Here is a 25240-nt window from a genome sequence, read left to right as displayed (position 1 = left end):
GTTAATCTAGTTCAGCATTGCCTGCACTGACTGGCAGCCGTTCTCCAGGGTTTCAGGCAGCAGTCTCTCCCAGCCCTGCTTGGAGATGCCATTGGGGATTGAAGCAGGGACCTTCTGCATGCAAAGCAGATGCTCTGCCCACTGAGCAGCCTCCCCTCCCTAACACCTAAGAGGCCATGAATGATAAGCAGACGTTGATCCTTTTGCAAACACGGGTATCGCAGTTAATGTAGTGTCCTTCAGGGCTCAGGAATGGGAGCCTTACTTCCTGGGAAGCAGCAATGCTGCCGATATTTCCCCATATTATTATTATTGTTAATTTATATCCCACTTTTCTCCCAGAGGTGGGACTTAAGGAGGCTTACAATAATTAAAATAAATACAGCTAAGAGCATAAAACATACAGAAGTTTTAATTAAAACTAAATATAAAATTAAAACCGTTTAAAACGGGGATTAAAAGAACACACAAAATCCACATCAGTAAAAACAGATCTATCCCACTCTTTCTCCCAGGAGGAGCCCAGGGTTAATAACCCTTACCAGTCAGTTCCCAAAAGCCTGTTGAAACAGAAATGTCTTGACATGCCCAGAGAAGGACTGTAGGAAAGACAGAAGGACATAAGCACACCTGCCCAGGCAGAGCTTGGAAAAGTTACTTTTTTAAACTACAACTCCCATCAGCCCCAGCCAGCATGGCCACTGGATTGGGCTGATTGGAGTTGTAGTTCAAAAAAGTAACTTTTCCAAGCTCTGTCCCAGGGCCCCTTCCACCAGCTTGCTAAGATGCACACAATAGACGCGTCTAGGGACATCTCCACGAGCTTGCTAAAAGCTCGAACACACATCTCAGTAGTACTGTGGGGTGCAGCAAGTAAATCTCCACTGTGTCCTTTATCTCCTCCCTGGGGAAGACGCCTCAGCCTCCCAAGAAGGGGGTTGACAGCTGCTGAGCAGACCTGTCTCCCAGGGAAGAATGAACTTCATTTTTCCAAGGTGTAATCTGAATTCCAGCTGCATTGTCCGAACACAGGAAGCTGCTATTGTCTACACTGACTGGCAGCTGCTCTCCGGGGTTTCAGGCAGGGCTCTCTCCCAGCCCTGCCAGGAGATGCTGCTGGGGATTGAATCTGGGACCTGCTGCATGCAAGGGAGATGCTCTGCCACTCGGCTATGCCCATCCCCTGAAAAATCTGAAAACAAAAATTGGCACCCAGCAACGCACATGGGACAGCGAGCAGATGTCTGAAAAGCAGCGCTGCTGCGGATTAAAAGAAGAATCAACCAAAATTCATCTGGGATTGACATGAAAATTGTGAACCAAAGTATTTTGGACAGCCACTGTCAGATGTTACTAATCCAAGTAAATATGGGTACTATCATTCCTTTCTCTCTCTCTGCCCCCTGATGCACTTGTTAAAACTGCCATAACGTATGATTAGACACACATCAAAAGGAGACTGGAAATGCAGGCTTTTAATAAGCTTGATTTTAAGGTCATAAATCACTGGGGAAGCTCCTCTTACATGCTTCCAGGGAACTGCAGATGAGTGAAAGGAAAAACATCACAGGCACAACCCGCTGGCAAGTGCTTTCATTTCCGAGAAGTGTACGCGGAGAATGTCCCATACGTTGTGCCTCCTATGGAGAGAGGTGTGCAGCCTCAGCTCTTCCCCCAAGAAAATCTTCTGCTCTTTCAACAGAGTGCGAAGAAGCTGGTTTTGCAAGATCATCACTGTGGTGCGTGGGAGTTGCCCCCTCCACCAAACAGACCATGAACTGGGGCAGGGCATAACTGCAAAAGCAGAGAGCTGCATTTTAATGGGATGCAAGTGTCCCAGTTTTCTTTTTAAAGCAAGTTTCTAGCCCTCACTGTTCATTGAGAAAAAATAAACAAGGGCACTGTCTGATAAGTCCTACAAGCCAAAAACTGGATGGTTGTTTTCTTTTTTTAAGAAGCTGCAGCTAGTTAGGGAAACGCACCCTAGTTAGGGAAGGCAGCACTAATCATTGCTACGTTCTTCTGCTGTCAGAAGCAGTATATCAGTTGCTGGGAATCACGAGTGGGGAGGGCTGCTGTGGCACTCTGGTCCTGCATGTGGGATTTCCGTAATGGCCACCTGCTTGGCCACTGTGAGAACAGGCGGCTGGACTAGATGGGCCACTGGCCTGACCTAGCTGTAGGGCCTTTCTGATGACCTTACCTCAGCTCTTCATGAGATGGAGTCAATATCCCTTCCGAAAAGGTTATCCCCATTATTCCCTTGGACTTGAGAACATGGTGCCCTCAGTCCCTCCCCGCTTGCTGGTGCCTGCCAAGACCCCTCACCCCTCCCATTTATTTCTTTTTTTTTTTTAAGTTTGAGGGGTTTTTTTCTTCAACCATAGGTGACGCAAGGCTGGCGGGAATGCAAAGTGTAGGACCCCCCCCTCCTCCACAGTGCGTCTGTGACCCAGATGTGTTTGGGGGGGGTAGTGTCTGTTTGGGGGGATGTTTTGTTTTGGTTGGTTGGGGGTGGTTTGGTTGTTCTTTTGGCAGGGGGTTGCCTGCTTTATTTTGGTCTTCATTTTATTTGTTTTGGGTTTGTGGGCTTTTTTGGGGGGGACGAGGGACATTCTGAGCATCGCAATTTTTCTTTCTGTGAAATGGGTTTTCTTAAATGTAGCCCCAGGCCTAAAGCAAGGCTGGGGCCTCTTGAGCTATATTGTGCCTACAACAAGGCCCTTGACACATTTTGCAAACCAGAGAAACTGTTGTGTGCACCACCCACCCACCCAAAGCAGCCAAACACATCCTGCAACCTGTTTTGTTGGCTATAGAAGAATGATTCTTCCAACCCTTCTTTCAGGAGAGGGGGTCCTTGGGGATCCAGGGAAATACTGTGGGCCCTAGCCCACAAACCAGGGGAGCCACATGTGCTCTGTGAGCCAAAGCTCTCCGCGTCAGCCATTTCCTCCTCCGGTCAAAGCAGGGGGTGCCAGCCTTGCGGGGCCAGTTGGCACATTTGGAATTCTGAGAAAGTCCCGTGGGTGCCAGTCAGAAGATGGCTACCATGGGGCGTGGCATAACACAAAACGGTTCCCAGGTGTGTGTAGGTGTGTGTGACATAACAAAATGGCTGTCATGTCTATAAAAAAGATGGCCACAAAATTGTGCGGGCATGCCCATCAACGTAAAAAGGCCACTGCTGTGCTCAGTCACAGAGAAAAGCCCCTTGCACCTCTCCGTGGCTCAGAATGGACGGGGGTGAGGGTGTCCAATCCTGGCACCCAATCTGGGCATATTTAAGGGGGTGTAGTCAGTGTAGAAAAGGCCGGGGCAGCGCAAACAGGAACTGAGCAGGTACAGCAAGCAGTCTCTTGTGCTTTGTGGATTTTTGAGGGTACCATTGCTAAGACCTTTTGTAGGAGTTACTGGCAGGGGCACTGGCGCCCAGAGGCACCATGTTGACAACCCCTGAATTAAAGCCGCATATCAGGGACTGACTTCCACGTGCGACCGTGGAGAGCTGCAGCCAGTCAGGGTAGCCAGCACTATACACCTTAAGCAGCCCACAGGGCCAAGTCATTGTGGGTAGCCCCTTCAACCTGCAACAGGGAACTATCCCAAAGTATGGCTCCGACACTTCAATGAGCCAAGCTAATGCCCAGCTGGCAAGGTTGTGAGCCCCAGTTGTAGCTCATCCATCCAGCACGTTTGCATGATGGAGACCGAAAGGGTCCAGCCAAGCTCCATGGCGCCGTCTCAGTCAGTTGGACGGTCTCCATTCCCCCCCCCCCTCACTGAAGCATCCTTCGTCTCTTTTGCTCTCAGCTACCAAAAGGTCCACGGGGGCTGCATGAGTTCGTAAGTGGGGATGCTGGTGATGTTGACAGGGATGGAGATGACGGCCCAGGGGAGCCCGTGCTGCTCCAAGGATCGCCGGATCATGTATCTGGAAAGAGGGTCACAAAGGCAAATGGGGCAGAGGAGGGGAACTCCATTAGGATTTCTTTTTAAAAATTGACATGTGAACAAACAATATCCCATCTAAAATGCAGATCAGGCATGGGGAACCTCAAGCCTGGGTGGCCCTCCAGCACTCTTTGTCTGGCCCTTAGGATTCTGCCTAGGGGACACAGCCTCACGAGCCCTGCTCTACATCCTCCTTGAGCACATCTTGCATGGCTGCAGTGTAGTCTTGAACTACGAGAAAGGCTTTCTTGCCTGGATGGAGAGATTTGGGGATTTCATAGAAGCCTCTGGCTCTTAGGTGGCTGGAAGAGTCACATCTACTCCAACCACCGCTGGCATGTGGCCCTCGGAAGGTTTCCCACAAGGGAACGTGGCCCTTGGGGTGGAAAAGGTTCCCTACTCCTAATACAAACAGGCAAAATTAACAATGATAAGCATTATCTTCAAATATTAACCTAATCATAGAATCATAGAATAGTAGAGTTGGAAGGGGCCTATAAGGCCATCCAGTCCAACCCCCTGCTCAATACAGGAATCCAAATCAAAGCTTTCCCGACAGATGGCTGTCCAGCTGCCTCTTGAATGCCTCCAGTGTCGGACAGCCCACCACCTCCCCAGGTCATGGGTTCCATTGTCATATGGCTCTAACAGTTAGGAAGTTTTTCCTGATGTCCAGTCGAAATCTGGCTTATAATCATCTAATCAATCGTCTATAATAAGCTACATCTAATCCATTTCTGCTCTGGATCAGGGGTGGGTTTATGTTCTGCCTTTGTCCTATCTATACTTTTTTAAAAAAACAAGCAAACTAGAATCCCTGTGGTCCATCAAGGCATTTTGAAAGGAAAATCTATTTGCATACTCAGGATCTCTTTTAACAAATTAGAATGGTATCACCGGCACAGTTGGATGCATGTTTACTCAGAAGAACGCCCTGGTGTGCTCACTTTAGTTGCATTTATATCCCTCTTAATCCCCCTCTCAGATCAAGCGGAATCAAAGGAAAATTATGTTTAAAATCAAATCACGTGTCAAAAACATAGTAAAACACAATTAGAAAAAAACCCCAAGAACCAGCATAAAAACTATAAATCAGTAACAGAACAAACGCATGCCTTTTGAAACAGAAGTGTTTGTAGAGCCCCGCTGGATCAGGCCAGTAGCCCATCTAGTCCAGCTTCCTGTTCTTACAGTGGCCAACCAGATGCCCTAATGGGAAACCTGTAAACAGGAGTTGAGAAGAAGACCACTCTCCTGTCTGAAAAAGGGGAAAGACAGAATCATAGAGTTGGAAGGGGCCTATAAGGCCATCGAGTCCAACCCCCTGAATCCAACGCAGGTAGGTTGAGCGGGCTTTGATGGTGGGGCTACCACTATAAAGGCCAAGACTGGCACCTGTGAATCAAATTCTTCCTAATAACAGGCCAGCAAATAGATTTGAGGACTTGGGCAGAGGTTCATATTGGCCCAGATAGTCCTTCAGATAACCTGGTGGCAAGCCAGTTAGGACATTAAAAAGGTGAACTTTAATTGTTTGCCATTTACAGTTACCCTCAGTGTGCTCTCTTGTTTCAGCACAGAAGCACTTGCAAGCTGGGCTTGCAACAAAATGTTGCGGTGTAAAGTGCTCCTATTTGGTGTGCCAGGCAACTGTGCTTTTCCCCAGGATACTCGATTCCATTCCTCCCCACTCCCAACTCCTATCATTCTATGGCGACCAAGCATGCTCAGGGGTGTTTGGGTTTTTTGGTCCCCTTAATATCTTTCCTAGAGACTTTTTTTTCCATTTCTGAAAATTTTGGGGTCCCTTCCTCTGCCAGCAGGTATACAGATATTCTTTCTGAATAACCCTGTTTTGGCTACAAAGCAGTCATAACTCAGCATCTAAATTTTGCTGTTAATAATATATGCTAAGAGTATTGCTGGATCGGACCACGGTCCAGCAACCTTTGCAAGAGTCCAGCAGCACCTAAGTGGGCCACAAGAAGTTGGCCAGTGATCTCCCAGAAGTCTGCAACCTACCTTTATGTCCGCCCAGTTCAAGGGAACTAATAAGCATTCAGGCTGTGTACCCACCATACATTTAAAGCACATGGCCTCCCCGAAAGAATCCTGGGGACTGTAGATTACCCCTCGCAGGGCTACCATTCCCAGCACCTTCAACAGACTACAGTTCCCAGGATTGTTTTGGAGAAGCCATCTGCTTTAAATTTATAATGTGTACTCAGGCTCACGACATAAACAAGCGTGCTCTACCTCAACATCGCTCACAGCTCTTGTCTGCTATTTTCCAAAGCTTTGATCCTGTTCCAGAACCTAATGAACTGTTGCCTGCCCAGCCTTTTTATTCTATTTTGAAAAGACCTGGTTTTACTGGCTGGTGCAAATTCACTTTTAAAACAGGTGAATTTCTGCATTAATAAGATTTGGCAAACTCTTTTCCATTCTCTTGTTGTTAGATTGTTTTATATTTATTTTTCAAGGGTTGTTACTGCTGGCACAGAGACCTGATTACAAACCATAATAACATTATGCACACAAGAAAGGATGAAGAGCCTTGCAGCTGGATCAGGCAAAAGGCCCATCTAGTCCAACACCCTGTTTTCCAGTTACCAGTCAGATCCCAAAGGGATTCCCACAAGCAGGACCTGAATGCAACAGAGCTCTTCCCATCTGTGATTTCCAGCAACTGGTTTGCTGTTGTTATGTGCCTCCAAGTCGACTACGACTTATGGCGACCCTATGAATCAGTGACCTCCAAGAGCATATGTCGTGAACCACCCTGTTCAGATCTTGTAAGTTCAGGTCTGTGGCTTCCTTTATGGAATCAATCCATCTCTTGTTTGGCCTTCCTGTTTTTCTACTCCCTTCTGTTTTTCCCAGCATTATTATCTTTTCTAGTGAATCATGTCTTCTCATTATGTGCCCACTAACAGAGTTATTAATGGTGATGCTGAGACAACATGAGCCCATATCTCTTTAACATTGCCCATAAACACCAGGACTCTGCTCAAATTTAACAGTACACACTTATCAGAGTTATCTAGGCAACACCAAGACAACATAATCCCCTCTCTCTTTAATGCTGTCTGTCACACCTTCCCAAGATTGTCTTCTATTTTTACAGTGCTCCCAGGCCCAGACAGAACTTGCCTGACCTTTGACACCTTCAACTTCTCAGCTCACCAATACGCCCTCGGCCCCTCTGCTGCGCTACCGCTGAGCCACTTACCCATCTCTCCCGAGCAGGAAGAGAGCAGGGATGTCTGCTGTCCGCCTGGTGTTGTCTTGGATCATCTCCACATAGGAGCTGTCGTTGTCATAGGCGTTGTCGGCGATGATCACTGCAAGGCCCCCGAGTTCTTGAACGATGCGGGTTTTGGACAAGAACGAGCAGCCCCTGTTGAAAACATGACAAGAGGGCATCAAGCCTTGCGCCCCATGTGTCTGTCTGCCTAGATTTATGAGGGGGGGGGGGCTAGGGATGGAAAGGTCTGTCCATTTCGGTTCTCTCCGTTTCTCATTTTTCCAACCTTAAATTCAGTTCTCCACATTTCTGCAGCAATTTGCGAATTTTATTTTTAAAAAATCCTCATGAAAATTCTCCAGCATTTTAGTGGTATTTCCCCCTAATAAACACATTTTTGTAGCGCTGGTTGACTAAGGTACACATTTTTGCAAGCCGTCTCTCATCCCATCATCCCTTTTTGCATGTTATTTTCACTCATATGTTCATTCTTATGCACATTTTCCCCTCATATGTGCATTTATTAAAAACAATGGCTGGTTGGCAAACTGCATTGCAAAATTTGAATCAGTGTGAATTTCGAAGGATGGTTCTCGTATGTTTTGGAAAGTGAAAATTTGATTCAGCTTGAAATGAGAACTGAATCAAAATTCTTGCCCATCCCTAGTGTGGGCCCAAGGGTGATGGATACTCAGGGCCTAACTAGACAGGATGGGAATAGACAGATTTGTTTGCTGAACGTGTTGACTGCTCTAAGGGCAGCTCCAGACCGCCAGTATTTGGGGGGGGGGGATTCAGTCATATACCAGAACGTTAGGTTTGCACTTTTAAAGTAGAATAAAGCACTTTGTCGCCCTAGCACAACAAATCCTCTTTAAAAACAAAAGAAACAAACTGGACTTTTTGCTGCTTGGAAAGTGACAGGGAAATGCATAGAAAAGTGATGGATGAACGAATGACTAATAGGAAGGTGTGTAAACACCTGGCAAGAAAATCAGGATGAATGTTCATTGCTGTATAACTTGTCCGTAAACAAGTCAGAATGAATGTTAATAAAGATCAGACTAGGGTCACATCCACACCATACATTTCAAGCACTCTTTAAGAGTCTGTAGTTTGTTAAGAAACCGTAGCTTGTTAACAACTCTCAGCACCCTTAACAAACTACAGTTCCCACGAATCTTTGCGGGAGGCCATGTCTGTTCAAAATGGTATCATAGCGCTTTAAATGTATGGTGTGGATGATTGTGACAATAGTCCAACTACTGTGTAAGTTTGTGCAAGCAAATCAGGATGTAAATAGGTCATCCAGAGGAGCCCAAAATGGGAAGTGTTTTGTTTATGACAAGAAAAGGAACATGGGGCAGGGTGAGGTGAAGGTGAAATCTCACCTTGCTGCACTCCATCAATAGAAGGAGTTTTGTCCTCAGCGTAGACTGGCTGTGTTAGGGATGAACGTTCCTTTTAGGGATGGAGCACAGTGAGGTGAAGAAAGGGGAGGATTCAACTCTCTCTCTTCCACACATACCCCAGGGTGTCTGATGCCAACACTATTCATATTGATGACATTTTAAATCCCTTGCCCTCTCTCTCCCTGGAAGTCAGGGCAGCACGCCCCATTTTATCCACACAACAACCCTGTGAGGTAGGCTGGACTACGGAATGCTGGCTTGCCCAAGATCACCCAGTGAGTTCTACGGCTGAAGGGAGATTTGAAAATGGGCCTCTTTCTTCATCAAGGCTGAACGCAGACTATGTAATCTAGATGGTAGTAAAGATCAGAGCCTGGAAAAGTTACTTTTTTTGAACTACCACTCCCATCAGCCCCAGCCAGCATGGCCACTGGATTGGGCTGATGGGAGTTGTAGTTCAAAAAAGTAACTTTTCCAAGCTCTGGTAAAGATTATTGAATGCACTGTTATTCATGAGATGCTGTCCCCATTTTGCAGATGGGGAGAATGAGGCTGAGAGATGCAAAGGCCCCTGGAATGGCAGTAGTAAGATTTGAACCGAGGTCCTATCTCGGTTCTTAGGCGCTATGCCCAATAGCTCACTGTAGTCTGTGGGACAGCTTCTCTTTCAAGTTCCAAAGATATCAGAAGTCCACTCTAGAGTCCGTCAGAGCAGGGCTTTTAGTGTGGCTGCCCCTGTTCTGCGGAACAGCATCCCTCGCATGATAAGACAAGGTCTCACTATCTGCACTTTCTGGAAACAACTGAAGACATTTTTCTTCTGACAAGGTTTTCCAGCTGGATGAACTGGCCTCTGCCGTGCGTGTCTACTGTTTTTAAATTTATCTGCTGTTATTTTCTGTGTCGTTTTAAGCTCTTTTTATTGTATCTTGTACATCACCTTGAGACACAAGTGTGGAAGGTGATTTATTTATTTATTTTATTCAGCTTATATCCCGCCCGACTAGCAAACAGCTCTCTGGGCGGCAAACATAAATCATCATTATTATACACCAGCTTTCAAAGGACCTAGATAAGAGACATTAGACAAATTCAAGGAGGATTTTACTACAAATCCATTTCATATTATTATTATTAATAACATAATTTATGTTAAAGCGATTCTTGGTGATCTTCAGGCACATGGCTAAGACTTTCTTGCTTGGTTTTATGATAATCTTTTATTGTTGCATTTGTTCTGTTTTCGATGTGGTTTATTTTTATGCATGCTGCTTAGAAATGCTAATGATTAAGTGGTATATAAATTTCTTAAATTAAATAAATAGATATGCTCCTTAATGCCAAAATAGGCTTCAGTGGGTTACAGAGTGTAAAAAAAGTTACACAAGCACTAAAACAAATATCCGTAATCAAAATGCAGAGTAAAACAATCCCACCGAAAGCAACAATCCCATTAATTAAAAATGCAGCCCCTACCCCCCCCAACTGTACCATCAATGCAAAAACAGCTCCACCCGCTGCTTGCGTAAGGAAACTCACCCGCGCTCCACCAAGGCGATCTGGCCTTCGATGAAGACACCGTTGTTTAAAGCCCCACAAGCCTCCGGAGGGTCTGCCGGGACCAGATAGATCTGCTGGTATCTTGTGTTCTGGGACAGATGAGAGACACACAGAAAAAGCCAAAATAAAATTATAGGTTGTTGAAGATCACAGAAGTTCTAAGGCTTCCTCCTCTCTTCCCTTGCCATACAGTGGAGTGAAGACAGTGCGGTGTAGTGGTTAGGGAGTCAGACCCGGGCCACATTCACAGCACACATTTATTCCACGATTATTCCATGTTAAACAGTCCTGGCTTCCCCCAAAGAATCCTGGGAACTGTAGTTTATGAAGGGTGCTGAGAGTTGTTAGGAGACCCCTGTTTCCTCTCGCACAGCTACAGTAACAGTCATTCCCTCTTCCTGGGGAACTCTGGGAATTGTAGCTGTGGGGGGGGGAATTGGGGTCTCCTAACAGCACCTTCCACAAACTACCCTTCCCAGGATTCTTGGGGGAAGCCATGGCTGTTTGAAGGGGAATAATAGTGGGAAAATGTATGGTGTGAATGTGGCTCAGGGCGTAGGAGACCAGGGTTCAAAACTGCTCTCAGTCATGAAGCTCACTGGGTGACCTTGGACCAGTCATCCACTCTCAGCCTGCCCTACCTCACAGGGTTGGTGTGACAATAATATGGGAATAGGAAGAGCCGTGTACACTACCTTGCGCTGTTTGATGGAAAAATGGGATATAAATACAATAATAAAGAAAAATAAAGTGTCTGCACTGGAAACTATGGTTCTCGTCTAGGTAGAAAAACTGTAACTACATGAATTCTACAGTTTAGCCCTATGTGTGTTTATTTAGGAGTAAGTCTCACTGCGTTTCATGGAATTTACTGTTAGGTAACTGTACACAGGATTGTACCCTCTGGATGATTGGAAGTGACTCCCACTCCCATCAAAGGGATCTGTTTCCTAGTAACGGTGCCTGGTTGATTATGCAAGTGTGATAGAGAGATCAAATTTGGATATGGGTAAACACAATAGATTTGAAGCTGAAAGCAGAGTTTCTTGCTCTCTGAGATGATGTATGCATGCATCATCTTAGCCCAGAGATGGGGAACCTGTGGGAGCCCTCCAGATATTGCTGGACTACAACTCCATTACTCTGACCATTGGCCATGCTGGCTAGGGCTGATGGGCTCCAATACCATCCCACAGATTTCCTCCCACCTGTCATAAAGTCTTGGAACCAGTCCTGCACCAGAGACTCGTTTCAAAAAAGGATGAGTAGCTCACAAAGCAAGGGCCAAGGAAAGTTAACTGAGAAAACCACCGCCTACCCCAAGCGGATGAGAGCACTGATAAAAGGCCAATTTTTTTGGTCTGTTTTGAATGAAACATCAAACCTGTGCACGGAACACCAATAACAGTAAACAACCCACACTGGCCTTTGACCCTATAAGCTCTCCAAGGCTTATAAAATGCGTGCCCCATCAGATCAAACACATAATGCAAATGGTGCTGACTTACAATAACATTCTGCGGCATGAGGAAGGTGGGGGAGAGGTGGCAGAGTGAAGGTGCCCCGCTCCGAAATGTCCCTATGCCGGAATGCAAAGAGGGCTGGGGTGTGGCTGAGCCAGCAGGAGGGAACAGCCTGCAGTTTCAAGTCATTTGCAATATGACTCGCCACACCATCAAGAATCAAGTCTCACCCACACTATACATGGACAGCAACATCGCACTGCTTTAAACAGCTGCAGCTTCCCCCAAAGACTCCTGGGAGCTGTAGTTTGTGAAGGGTGCTGAGAGTTGTTAGGAGGTGCCTCTTCCCCTCACAGAGCTACAGCTCCCAGAATTCCCTGGGAAGAGGGATTGACTAGTAAACCACTCTGGGAATTGTCTTTCTCAGCCCTGGCTGGAGATGCCATTGGGGATTGAATATGGGAGCAGCTACATGCAACCCACTGAGTTACGGACCGTCCCAAGAATGCTGCTTAATCTCTTCTCAAGGCAAAGCTGGTTTCAAATGCCATCATCTCTGGCAAAAGATGTAGCTCTCATTGGGGGTGTCGGGAACTGGCTACCAGCGGCCATCGTCCCCCGCCAATGACCTGATTGAAATAAAAGCCAAAGATTCCTCTCGGGGCTGCTCCTCTCACAACATCATCACTGCTATCATTTTTAGAGGGGAAGGCCCTCGACAGGTCAGCCTCTCAACGCAAAATAATAAATGGACTTATAATTAATTAACTGGATGGAAATGGGCTGCCTTTAAGTCGATCCTGACGTGTGGCGACCCTATGAATAGGGTTTTCATGGTAAGCGGTACTCAGAGGGGGTTTACCATTGCCTCCCTCTGAGGCTGAGAGGCAGTGACTGGCCCAAGGTCACCCAGAGCTTCATGGCTGTGTGGGGATTCGAACCCTGGTCTCCCAGGTTGTAGTCCTAGGATAGGTAAAACTGACAATGAGCGAGGAGGAGGCGGAAGGTGGAGGGCGGAGCGGAGGGGAAGAAAGAGGAGGAGGGGAAGGAGGGGATGGGGAGGGAAAGGGAGGGGTGAAGGAAGGGGAAGGGAAGGGGCAAGAGGGAGGAGGGAGGAGGGGAGGGCAAGTTTGATCATTTGCATACTAATTGAGTTCAATGAGATTTACTCCCATGCAATCATGCTTGAAAATGGAAATGGACTGCCTTCAAGTCGATTCCAACTTATGGTGACTCTATGAATAGGGTTTTCATGGTAAGCGGTATTCAGAGGGGGTTTCCCATTGCCTCCCTCTGAGGCTGAGAGGCGGAGACTGTTCCAAGGTCACCCAGTGAGCTTCATGGCTGCGTGGGGATTCGAATCCTGGTCTCTCATGTTGTAGTCCAACACTCTAACCACTACGCCACACAGGCTCTCTAATTAATTAATAATAAATAAAAACTGACTTCAGAAATGGCCAGTGGGGGCCACATTTCAGTTTCTGAGGACTCTCTGGAAATGACCCCACACTGGAAAAAGGAACTTTAAAGAGAGATTGCATCATAGAATCACAAGACAGCAAGAGGTTTAGTGCCATCAGTTGCGGCCTGAATTGGCACAATGGATTTTTATCACACGGCATGTATTAATTGGCTTACCAATGCCAGGACATCTGTGTTATCAATTACTGTGGGTTTTTTGTTTGTTTTAATCACCGTTCATTAATTAAGGGAATTATTATAATCTTCACTATTCTTCCTTTCATATTTTTCTGTCATCACTGTCTACAATTCTCCTTCCTATCCCCAACCATGTGTCCATAGACCTGCAACTCAAAACATGACTCAGGACTTAGGGTGGACCATAGCTCAGTGGTAGAGCATCTCCCTGCGTTCAACCCTTGGTGTCTCCAAGTAGGGCTGCAAGAGATCCTTGCCTGAACCCCTGGACAGATGCTGCCAGTCAGTGTGGGCAATACTGAGCTAGATGGACCAATGGTCTGACTCAGCATAAGGCGGCTTAGTGAGTTCCTGTGATAACACTTCAATGCATCCAACGAAGTGTACCGTATTTCACAAAAGCTTATGCCATAATAAATATGTTGGTCTTTGAAGATGCCACAAGGCTCTCTGTTACGTTTTTAAACACCCCCCCCCAAAAAAGAGGCTGTCCTGCAAAAGAGCATTAAGCCCCGTTGGGAGGGGAAGGGTCTATAAAAAGACCAAGTTGCTGCGTGGGGTTCTCATACTTACAAGCACCCCTCCAAAATCCTTCGCTGGTGTTGCAGTGAAGATGTAGCGGATATCGCCAGGGCTCAGCACTTGGAAATAGAGATATTCTTGGATGCGTAGGCCTGCAAGCCAAAAGCAGAGAGAGAGAGAGAGAGAGAGAGAGAGAGAGAAAGCGCACATGAACTCTTAAGAACATAAGAAGAGCCTGCTGAATCAGGCCAAAGGTGGCCCATCTAGTCCAGCATCCTGTTCTCACAGTGGCCAACCAGGTGCCTGGGGGAAGCCCGCAAGCAGGACCCGAGTGCAAGAACACTCTCCCCTCCTGAGGCTTCCGGCAACTGGTTTTCAGAAACATGCTGCCTCTGACTAGGGTGGCACAGCACAGCCATCACGGCTAGTAGCCATTGATAGCCCTGTCCTCCATGAATTTGTCTAATCTTCTTTTAAAGCCATCTAAGCTGGTGGCCATTACTGCATCTTGTGGGAGCAAATTCCATAGTTTAACTATGCGCTGAGTAAAGAAGTACTTCCTTTTGTCTGTCCTGAATCTTCCAACATTCAGCTTCTTTGAATGTCCACGAGTTCTAGTATTATGAGAGAGGGAGAAGAACTTTTCTCTATCCACTTTCTCAATGCCATGCATAATTTTATACACTTCTATCATGTCTCCTCTGACCTGCCTTTTCTCTAAACTAAAAAGCCCCAAATGCTGCAACCTTTCCTCATAGGGGAGTCGCTTCATCCCCTTGATCATTCTGGTTGCCCTCTTCTGAACCTTTTCCAACTCTATAATATCCTTTTTGAGATGAGGCGACCAGAACTGTACACAGTATTCCAAATGCGGCCGCACCATAAATTTATACAACGGCATTATGATATCGGCTGTTTTATTTTCAATACCTTTCCTAATTATCGCTAGCATGGAATTTGCCTTTTTCACAGCTGCCGCACACTGGGTCGACATTTTCATCGTGCTGTCCACTACAACCCCGAGGTCTCTCTCCTGGTTGGTCACCGCCAGTTCAGACCCCATGAGCGTATATGTGAAATTCAGATTTTTTGCTCCAATATGCATAATTTTACACTTGTTTATATTGAATTGCATTTGCCATTTTTCCGCCCATTCACTCAGTTTGGAGAGGTCTTTTTGGAGCTCTTCGCAATCCCTTTTTGTTTTAACAACCCTGAACAATTTAGTGTCGTCAGCAAACTTGGCCACTTCACTGCTCACTCCTAATTCTAGGTCATTAATGAACAAGTTGAAAAGTACAGGTCCCAATACTGATCCTTGAGGGACTCCACTTTCTACAGCCCTCCATTGGGAGAACTGTCCGTTTATTCCTACTCTCTGCTTTCTGCTTCTTAACCAATTCCTTATCCACAAGAGGACCTTTCCTCTTATTCCATGACTGCTAAGCTTCCTCAGAAGCCTTTGGTGAGGTACCTTGTCAAACGCTTTTTAAAAGTCTAAGTACACTATGTCCACTGGATCACCTCTATCTATATGCTTGTTGACACTCTCAAAGAATTCTAGTAGGTTACTGAGACAGGACTTTCCCTTGCAGAAGCCATGCTGGCTCTGCTTCAGCAAGGCTTGTTCTTCTATGTGCTTAGTTAATCTAGCTTTAATAATACTTTCTACCAGTTTTCCAGGGACAGAAGTTAAGCTAACTGGCCTGTAATTTCCGGGATCCCCTCTGGATCCCTTTTTGAAGATTGGCGTTACATTTGCCACTTTCCAGTCCTCAGGCACGGAGGAGGACCTGAGGGACAAGTTACATATTTTAGTTAGCAGATCAGCAATTTCACCTTTGAGTTCTTTGAGAACTCTCGGGTGGATGCCATCCGAGCCCGGTGATTTGTCAGTTTCTATATTGTCCATTAAGCTTAGAACTTCCTCTCTCGTTACCACTATTTGTCTCAGTTCCTCAGAATCCCTTCCTGCAAATGTTAGTTCAGGTTCAGGGATCTGCCCTATATCTTCCACTGTGAAGACAGATGCAAAGAATTCATTTAGCTTCTCTGCAATCTCCTTATCGTTCTTTAGTACACCTTTGACTCCCTTATCATCCAAGGGTCCAATTGTCTCCCTAGATGGTCTCCTGCTTTGAATGTATTTATAGAATTTTTTGTTGTTGGTTTTTATGTTCTTAGCAATGTGCTCCTCAAATTCTTTTTTAGCATCCCTTATTGTCTTCTTGTATTTCTTTTGCCAGAGTTTGTGTTCTTTTTTATTTTCTTCATTCGGACAAGACTTCCATTTTCTGAAGGAAGACTTTTTGCCTTTGTTTGGACTAAAAGCCAGAGCAGATTCCACTACCCCACTGGCATGGGGCCACCAGCCACCACTGCTGGGGAGAAAACCCCCAATATTTTGGGGACTTCATGGAGAAACTCTCCTGCAGAATGCACGCATCCTGCTGGGCGAAGGCGATTTTTCAAGTAACTTAGTCCTGAGCTGTAGAGGACCTTATATGTTAGTAACAACATCTTTAGGAGTTGGTTTACTCTGCTTTTTTTGTTTCTGAAGACGGCAAATGGACACGATGGGAGAAGGTTACTCTTCCTCCTAAGATGGTGCTGTAAGTTCCCAGGCTACAGTCTGAAGGCCCATGTGGCCAGCTCCCTGCTGAAGCTAAGCAGGGTCATGTCTGCTCAGTGCCTGAATGGGAGACCGCCTGGGAACCATCTGTAAGCCGCCTTAGGTTTCAATCATGAAGAAGAAAGGCGGGGTAGAAATGTAATAAATAAATAAGTTGTAAGTGAAGAAATGTGAGTTAATGGTAAGGTGCGGAAATGGGCTAAATCCACTGACCATTTCGTTGTTGGGATAAAAATCCACCCCCCCCCAATTCTTTTGTAATATGAGCGCAATCTATTAGAAAGATCTCCAGCCCAAACCTTGTTGGAGTTAAAAGGAGTCTCCCACTCATTTCAAATGGGGTTTCCCTATGGATTGTGCCTGGGAATGGGAAAAAAAGTTCAGTTTGCATTTTCACGTGAAACAACCTCATCTGCACTTTCCAAAACAGTACACGAACCAAAACATAGCTATGTTTTGAAATTGGCAGGTCTCTGAATGTCACAGTGCAGTTCTGCAGCCAAGAAAGTACATTGGGGAGAGCGTGCATTAAAAACACTCACATTCGTGAAAATGACATACAAAACCACAGTACATTAGGAGAGGCTGCTTGCAAATATGACATGTGGTGGGGGAGAATGTGCAGAAAAATGATGAGGAATTTTTGGGAGGACTTGCAAACCGATGCAGAAATGTGGCGAACTGTTCTGAGAGTGAAAAATGAAAAACTGATGGAAAATGAAATGGACAGGTTCGTCATCTTTAAATATGCCCCAAACGTCAAAGTGGTTTGCCTCCCACTTTGTGGCCCTCAAAATCTACCACCTGAGGTGAGCCGTCTCATGTTTACCTCTTAGTTGAGCTGCTCCTAACATTGGAGCAAGTTAGCGTGGAGACGAGTCACAGGATTCCGTCTTTTTCTGGACACTCAGCTGTCCCTCTCTGCTTCTGCCACTGAGTTCATCATTGTGGTGGATGTCTGCCTCAGTCGTGAGTGGGCAATCCAATCACTTTACAGCAAAATTACCAGTCCTCAAAAGAGGCTGCCTGTCGCTTCTCTGTATAACCCACCATTCTGGGCTTGTCTCCTTCCACAAATTAAATAAATCTTTTCACATATAAGAGTGAAAGGTGCCTCCATTTCTTTTAAGCATGCCTCAGCTGTACAAAGTCTGGGAACTAGACTGAGGGGGGTATCTGTACCAGAAGCATTTATTAGTTTTATACCCCGCTGTTGAGATGTGGAGAATCAGCAGCCCCCTCACATAGCTGGCAACAAGGAGTGACTGTCAAACCAGTTTGTGTCTGTGATGCAATGACACTTTTGCTGCCGTCCCACACAGCATGTCTTTGATATGCAGATTAGCCGGAGGGAAGGGACTAACTCAGCCTTCGCCAGCCTGGTGCCCATGATGGTTGGGGCTGATGGGAGGTGTAGTCCAAAGCTTTTGGAAGGCACCAGGTTTGTGAAGGCTGAACTAACTGAATTGGATTTTTTTTTAATATTGAAAATGTTTTCAGGTGGCAACCTATCCTAATCCACGTTTCTTCAGTACAATCACATCTCTACAGTCGTGTTCCTGAGTGCATCACTGAGGAAATCAGAAAGAAGATGAACAGCTGGATGCCACCTCTGTCATGAGCCTAGGAAATGCTAACTGGAAGCTGCCAACAGAGTCCATGAATGACAACTGCCTGGATTTTGTGAGTCTGCGGGATTGCCACATAAACATCAGACCTGATTGCTGGTGAAGAATTAGGTGCCCAGAGAATCTCACAGCAAATCTGAATGTCTGGAAAGTGCTGGAGGTCAGAGGCAGAGGTGCCTTGCATGTTTCCTCAAGGAGAACTTTTGCATTTATACTTGCTGTAGTCAGATGGGTCATTGGATTGGCTACAAAAATAAATCTGTTGGTCACTTGACCTGTCGACCATCCAGCTAAAGCAGGTGTAGGGAACGTTTGGGCCTCCAGATATTGCCAGACTACAACTTCCACAATCCCTGGTCCTTACCCATGCTTGCTAGGGCTGATGGGAGTTGTCGTTCAGCGACATCTGGAGGGCCAAAGGTTCCCCACCCCTGGGCTAAAGACTGCAACATCTGGAGGGCCAAAAGTTCCCCAGACCTGGGCTGAAGACTTTAAATGCGCTCTAGTATTTAAAGCAAAACATGTGAGCCATCAAGCTAGATGGAGCCTGCCAGCCATGTACTGGGGCCTATCAGGAACTAGACAAGCTTTTGATTGATGTAGTCCCAAGTGCACTGCAAAATCGGTTTAGTTTTGACTGAAAGGCAAGCCAGCTCCCAATTAGCTGATGGGCTAAGTTCAAGGTGCTGATATTGACGTACAAAGTGCTACACAGCTTGGAAACAGGATGCCTAACATATTGTCTCATCCTTATGTACCCAACCAATCTCTGAGCTCTTTAGGAGAGGGCCTCCTGTAGATACCATCTTATCAGGACCTGCAGATAGATTGCCTCTGAGTATCCACTATCCATTATCCCCCATAGCTAATATCTGTTGACAGATCTCTCCTCCTCCATTCAGTTTGCTTATTCTAACATGGGTACAATAACTATGGTCTACCTTGGAGGATTATTGATACAACGTACGTTGTGTGCTTTGAATTTTCAGGAAAAACACTCTGTAAACATCGAATACGCATGAATATCGGCACAAAAAAGGGATATCTGTATATATAACCTCTCCTGTCCTTGCCTCCTAACATATTCCACATCACCCCTGGATGCCTCCAGATTTGCAAGCTAGCCCATAATTGTGTTAGAGAAAGAGAGACTGGAAACCATTTGCCTGGCTACGTTCCATGCAATTGGCTGTTGCCACGCTGCAAATAGCAGACGTAAAAAGCAAGGAATTATAAATAGACTCCAGATGCAAAGCTCACATGCCACATATTCTGAAGCAGTTTCACAGAAGCTGGCAGAGCCGCTTTGGAGTCCTCAGTCTTGACAGTGGCTTGTACTACATGCGCAAAGTCTCGCCATTGCTACTGTTTGCTGCTTTGATTACTGGTATTCCTGCCCAGCTGGCAACAACACAATCCCCAGCATGTCAATCAGCTATGCAGCAGTAGGGTGCATGACACCAGAAAGGGGAAAATGGGTCTCAGGTGCAGGAAATTGGTATGTTCCCTGTTTTGGTCGGGGCTGCATTCGCCCTGAAAGAGCAGATAACGCCGTATTTGGTGGGGTGGGGTACTCTAGATCCAGGTTTGTCACTAGAGGGCTTGGGGTGCCTTTTGCCACTTTTGTCTGGCATGCCAGCTGCAGCCATTTCTGGAGAGGGATAGTTCATTCACAGTGATCCACCCTCTGGTAACCGCCTAGTTGGACTACAGCAATGTATGACACTTGGGGCTACCCTTGAAGACGACCTGGAAGTGTCATTTGGTGCAGAGTGTGGCTGCCGGAATTTTGCCTGGCATGACCAGGTATATGCATTGGTGTTGTTATGTGACTTCATGTTGACTGCGACTTATGGTGAATCAGCGACCTCCAAGAGCATCTGTCGTGAACCACCCTGTTCAGATCTTGTAAGGTCAGGTCTGTGGCTTCCTTTATGGAATCAATCCATCTCTTGTTTGGCCTTCCTCTTTTTCTACTCCCTTCTGTTTTCCCCAGCGTTATTGTCTTTTCTAGTGAATCAGGTCTTCTCATGATGTGTCCAAAGTATGATAACCTCAGTTTCATCATTTTAGCTTCTAGTGATAGTTGTGGTTTAATTTGTTGTAACACCCAATTATTGGTCTTTTTCACAGTCTGTGGTATGCACAAAACTCTCCTCCAACACCACATTTCAAATTAGTTGATTTTTCTCTTATCCACTTTTTTATATGCATATTACACCAATTTTATAAGAACTTCATTGGCTGCCTATTCAAGATGCTGGTGAAATGGAAATGGACTGCTTTCAAGTCGATCCCGACTTATGGTGACCCTATGAACAGGGATTTCATGGTAAGGGGTATTCAGAGGGGGTTTCCCATTGCCTCCCTCTGAGTCTAGTCCTCCCCAGATGGCTAGGGCCTGCTCAGCTTGCCCACCCGCACAAGCCAGCCCTTTCCTTGTCTGCAACTGCCAGCTGGGGGTCAACTGGGCTCATTGGGACTGTGCAGCTTGCCCACGGCTGCACAGGTGGCATGGCACTTAACCCCTAAGCCACTCCCTCTGGGGGTGATCTTTAGCTGGCCCTTGACGCCCAGGAGACATGAGCAGGATTTGAACTCAGAGACTCCAGACTCCCAGCTGGGCTCTCCTCCCCACTGTGCTATAATTAGCTTTAAAGGCCTAAACGGCTTAGGACTGACTTGAGGGAGGTCCTCTTCCCATATCAATCTGCCACAGTTTCTTCTGTTGAGGCCATTTTCCAGGTGAGTCTTATCAACGGTACAGTATGGTGTAGTGATTAAGATGTTGCACTACGACCTGGGAGACCAGGGTTCGAATCCCCACATAGCCATGAAGCTCACTGGGTGACCTTGGGCCAGTCACTGCCTCTCAGCCTCATGAAAACCCTAAGCCATAAGTCGGAATCAACTTGAAGGCAGTACATTTACATTTACATTACTCAACAACAAGGGAAAATCTTTATCAACAGTGGTGCCTGGGTGATGGAATGCCCTCGCTAAAGGGGCCTGCCTGGCACCTGCATTCCAATCCTTTTGGCATCAGGCCAAAAAACACAACACACACACACACACACACACACACACACACAAACAACTTTCCTATGTACCCAGCCATTTTAAACTGGTATACAGGTTTATTTGTGTATTATTTCACCTACTGTTTTAGAGATAAAATAAGATACAATGGCTATACACTTCCCTGAAATCCTAACTGGAGCTGGAGTCCAGGAACACCTGCAGGGCCATCGATGTTCCTCAATCCTGTATTAAATAAACAAGGATTGCCAACTGACTAGGAGAAGAAATCCCAAAGCTGGCCTACGCTTGTGCCTTTAACAGCAGCTTGAAATGAAGAAGGGGAGGGGGACATCCCCCAGCAAATGAAGCTTTTCAAGGCACAGCAATAAACATTATGAAGTTGTTGTTGAAAGCGCAGTTACAAAGTCCAACTGCGAAGTTGGCAACCCCTCTCTCTCATGCCACTTAACACTCACCACCCTTTCACGGCAAATACCCATCGGGATGTGTGTGCGTGTTAGCTAGCATTACAAGATCTTCAGAAATAATTCTAGAAATAGAAATGCAACCAAGCTAAGTGTGCAAAGGGGAGAATGCACAAAAACTTGGAAAGAGAAAGGAGATTTTTTGTTTTGTTTCTTTCACGCAGGGGGCCTCTCGGGGAGGACAACCCAAAGCCATCAAGATCCGGCACACTGAGCCAGAGAGGGCAAGGGAGGACACTGCACTCTACAAACCCTCCGTGTCTCTGTGCTTGCCGTGCCAGATGACTTCCAAAAGCTACAGCCCACATTCAGAAGCTGGCCACGGGCTAAGAAGCTATGGCGAGGGGATACTCACTGCGAGCAAGGAGGGGAAAGCAGAGCAAGAAGAACCACCAGCCAGGCGAGAGGGGGTGCATCGCTGGGGAGGGGGGGTGGAATAGCCGCCTGCGCCTGCCGCCACCTTTTGCAAGCGCTCCCTGGATGCACATCAGCCATGCAGCGCTCTCACTGACATTAGGAGAGAAGCACCCGCCTCCAAGGCCTCTCTCATTGGCTGGGCCCGAGCTCTTGACAGATGCCATTGGCGGGGGTTTGAATCCATCTGGCATTCACAATAGGGGTTTGGGGTGTGTGTTTTGGTCTACCAACAAGCTTCTAACAAGGAAAAGGAGGAAAAAAGAAGCTGAAAAGGTTGGCTAGTTGCCCTTCTGTGGGTCAAGGATTTGCAGCAATCCAGAGGTGATCAATGCAGAAAACAAAAGTATATTCCACTTCAGGAAAACACAGACACACACACACACTCACACAATTTATTAAAGTTGTTTGTTTGCTTAAGGTATTTATCTCCCACCTTCCCAGTCCCTGAAAATAAACTCTAAAGGCATCATAACAATATTACCAATAAACAATGAAAAGTAAAGACACACTCGTCAATAAAACAATGAGAAACAAATTAATATGAAACTGGTGTTAGGGCTGTAGAGTGTTCTGTATCCTGGAGAGTGTAAGGTCTTCTGAGCAGAGACTTGGTCTTTGCATCCTCTGTAAAGTGCCACACACACAGATGGTGTGCTCTCTCTCTATGTAGCACAGATGGTGATCTATGAATAAATCATTTAAAAATAGATATGCAAATACAAAAAGACTGAATTCTATTTTTTCTTCACTTTTTTTTTACTCATAAATTATGGTTCTTATTTCCAGTTCTGTTAAAACATTTAATTTTTTTTAAAGACTCAGGACTGACTCTATGGCCACCTTTGTGGGCTCACTTTTGAATTTGGTCAGAGTTCTTTGTTTGCCAACGTCAAACTTATCTTCCGCTCTTTCATCTTGGGTGGCAGGTTTTCATCTGACCTGTTTGGGCAGGCCCTGTTCCCAAACTACTAGTTGTATTTGGCCTGGCTGTGGTTAGTTAACTCAGGTGTGTATGGCAGCCAGCCAGCCAGGCACTCTGTCCATGCACAGAGAATACTTCTCTTCAGCTGCCCTTTAGATGTAGAATACTTCTCCGCTGAACACTGATATTGAATTCAAATAAAAATCATCCCAAGTGCAAAAAAAAGTCAGCTGCCTGGAAAATTCTGCCTAAAGACTGAAAGCAGGAGAACATAAGAAGTTTGCCTTATATTGAAGCCATCGCTAATTCCCAAACTATGGACTGGGACAAGCCATGAGAAATAAGCGTATGGAATAATTCAAGGGTCCTTGTGAGCCCCAAATATCCACCTATCAAGGAGGCTGGCTGTTGCTACTCTGCATGTAAACTATTTTTAAAGCTCTTTTTTTAAAAAATATGTTTTTAGGATGTTTTGTTTTGATATGTTTTTAAAGACATTTTGTTTTAATATGTTTTAAAATGTTTTGTTTTGAGAGGTTTTAAAGTCCTTTTAGAGTTTTTGTTTGCTACCCTGAGCTCCTTCTGGGAAGAAGGGTGGGATATAAATTTAATAAATAAATAAAACTGTTCTGTTTTATTTCTAGATGGTTTCCTTTAGCCTGCTGAGGATGAGTAATTGTGTCCCTTCTCCACACCGGCTAGAGCTGGAGGATTCAATCACTCCAAATATAGAGACACAACACCTGAGGTGGCTGCCTGTCCAAAATTAAAAAGAAAATACAGAAAAATGGGGGGGGAGGTGTCCCCCCCCAAAATATGTTTCATTCCCCCCCCCAGGCCTCTTCTTTTGATTTTACCTAGCTAGAATGTGTCAGTGAACTGCACTAATCTTCTTGCATGCCTGCATGGAGGATGGCAAGGGAGGTGTCCCCACCCACTCTGGACACAGCCCTTCCCTGGAAGGTTGCCCACGAGGAAATTAGGCCTTCAAGCGGTAAAGGTTTCTCACCCCTGGGTTAGTCAAGGAATGGGGGGAACCTGGATTCAAATCCCCCATGCAGCCATGAAGCTTGTTGGATGACATCAGGTGGGTCACTCCCATCCGCCTATTCTACCTTACAGGGTTGTGAGGATAAAACAGAGAGGGCAAGAGTCATGTGTCCCTCTCTGAGCTCCTTGGAAGGAAGGCGGGATACAAACCTACCCAACCAATAAAATACTCAGAAGTAAGTCCAGATGAAGCACTGTCCAAGTGCGTTTCCTCCCAAGTAGTGGCAATGCATAGGAATTGCAGCCTAAGCCCATGATGGTGGTCCCCTCAAAGAAGGAAATGCTTCACCATCCCTGCAGGATGAAACAGCAGTTCAACCGGAAAAGCTTCTCCATTGCTGCATCTCAGGAAACACCTCACCTCTTGAATTTCTGCATTTCCCTGGGATGGGGGGCCAATTTTACCTCCAAGAGATGCTTCCCCCAAGCTGTGCGAGCTCCCAGGTAACACATCTGTGGCCCTTCATCCAGGTGTTGCTGGACTCCAGTTCCCATCATCCCTGATCATTGGTCTTGCTGGCTTGGGGGGCTGATGGGAGTTGGAGTGCAGCAACATCTGAACGGCCACAGGAGGTTTCCTATCCCAGGTGTATAGGATGGGCACAAAGGATCTCTATATACTCAGCTGCCCGTGTAGCCTATTTGATTCATGCTGTACCTCCCTCTCTCTATGGTAAGGAACTGAGGAAGGACTCGGGCTGGCCATAGCCGCTCTTTCCATAGAGGTCAACCACAGATTTAGTAAGTAAACTCACATGTCGTTTCCAACTTCCGGGATTTTAGATTTCTCTCCCCTCCGGTCATTTCCAGGGTACGAACTGGCCATTTGTTGTTATGTGCCTTCAAGTCTGTTATGACTTATGGCGACCCTATGAAACAGTGACTCACAAGAGCATCTGTTGTGTGGCTTCCTTTATGGAATCAACGCATCTCTTGTTTGGCCTTCCTCTTTTTTACTCCCTTCTGTTTTCCCCAGTATTATTGTCTTTTCTAGTGAATCATGTCTTCTCATGATGTGTCCAAAGTATGATAATCTCAGTTTCATCATTTTTGCTTTTAGTGACAGTCATCTGATTTAATTTGTTCTAACACCCAATCAATTATTTGTCTTTTTCGCAGTCCATAGTATCCGCAAAGCTCTCCTCCAACACTACATTTCAAATGAGTTGATTTTTCTTTTATCCACTTTTTTCACTGTCCAACTTTCACATCCATAAATAGAGATTGGGAATACCATGGTCTGAATGATCCTGATTTCTCCTTTTCAT

The 25240-nt window shown here is 45.9% G+C and overlaps 1 protein-coding gene across 2 annotated transcripts; it reads right to left on the bottom strand.

Annotated features, from left to right (window-relative positions):
* Positions 1–454: 454 nt before the first annotated feature.
* PRADC1 (protease associated domain containing 1) lies at positions 455–22089 on the bottom strand. 2 transcript variants are annotated; one of them, XM_061583584.1, is made up of 6 exons: positions 21939–22089; positions 13869–13969; positions 10153–10262; positions 7187–7354; positions 3818–3934; positions 455–1794 (listed from the first exon to the last, which is right to left on the bottom strand). In XM_061583584.1, the coding sequence occupies exons 1-6, from the start codon at positions 22069–22071 to the stop codon at positions 1641–1643; spliced, it is 783 nt and encodes a 260-aa protein (XP_061439568.1). In that variant the 5' UTR covers positions 22072–22089; the 3' UTR covers positions 455–1640. The 2 variants fall into 2 exon arrangements, with proteins under 2 accessions (XP_061439568.1, XP_061439569.1); XM_061583585.1 differs by having other exon boundaries at positions 1702–3934.
* Between the last annotated feature and the right edge of the window lie 3151 nt (positions 22090–25240).

This window comes from Rhineura floridana, chromosome 9 (genome assembly GCF_030035675.1).
Source record: "Rhineura floridana isolate rRhiFlo1 chromosome 9, rRhiFlo1.hap2, whole genome shotgun sequence".
Taxonomy (NCBI): domain Eukaryota; kingdom Metazoa; phylum Chordata; class Lepidosauria; order Squamata; family Rhineuridae; genus Rhineura; species Rhineura floridana.
The sequence above is the reverse complement of the archived record's forward strand: the minus strand, read 5'-3'. Positions and strand labels throughout refer to the sequence as shown.

What these genes read in the sequence shown, in the direction of transcription:
- PRADC1 (XM_061583584.1), bottom strand. Translation starts at nt 22,071, where the DNA reads ATGTGCATCCAGGGAGCGCTTGCAAAAGGTGGCGGCAGGCGCAGGCGG. An exon ending in CTTTCCCCTCCTTGCTCGCA is followed by an intron (nt 13,970 to 21,938) that starts GTGAGTATCCCC and finishes TTTGGCTTGCAG; the next exon opens with GCCTACGCATCCAAGAATAT. An exon ending in AGGATTTTGGAGGGGTGCTT is followed by an intron (nt 10,263 to 13,868) that starts GTAAGTATGAGA and finishes CATCTGTCCCAG; the next exon opens with AACACAAGATACCAGCAGAT.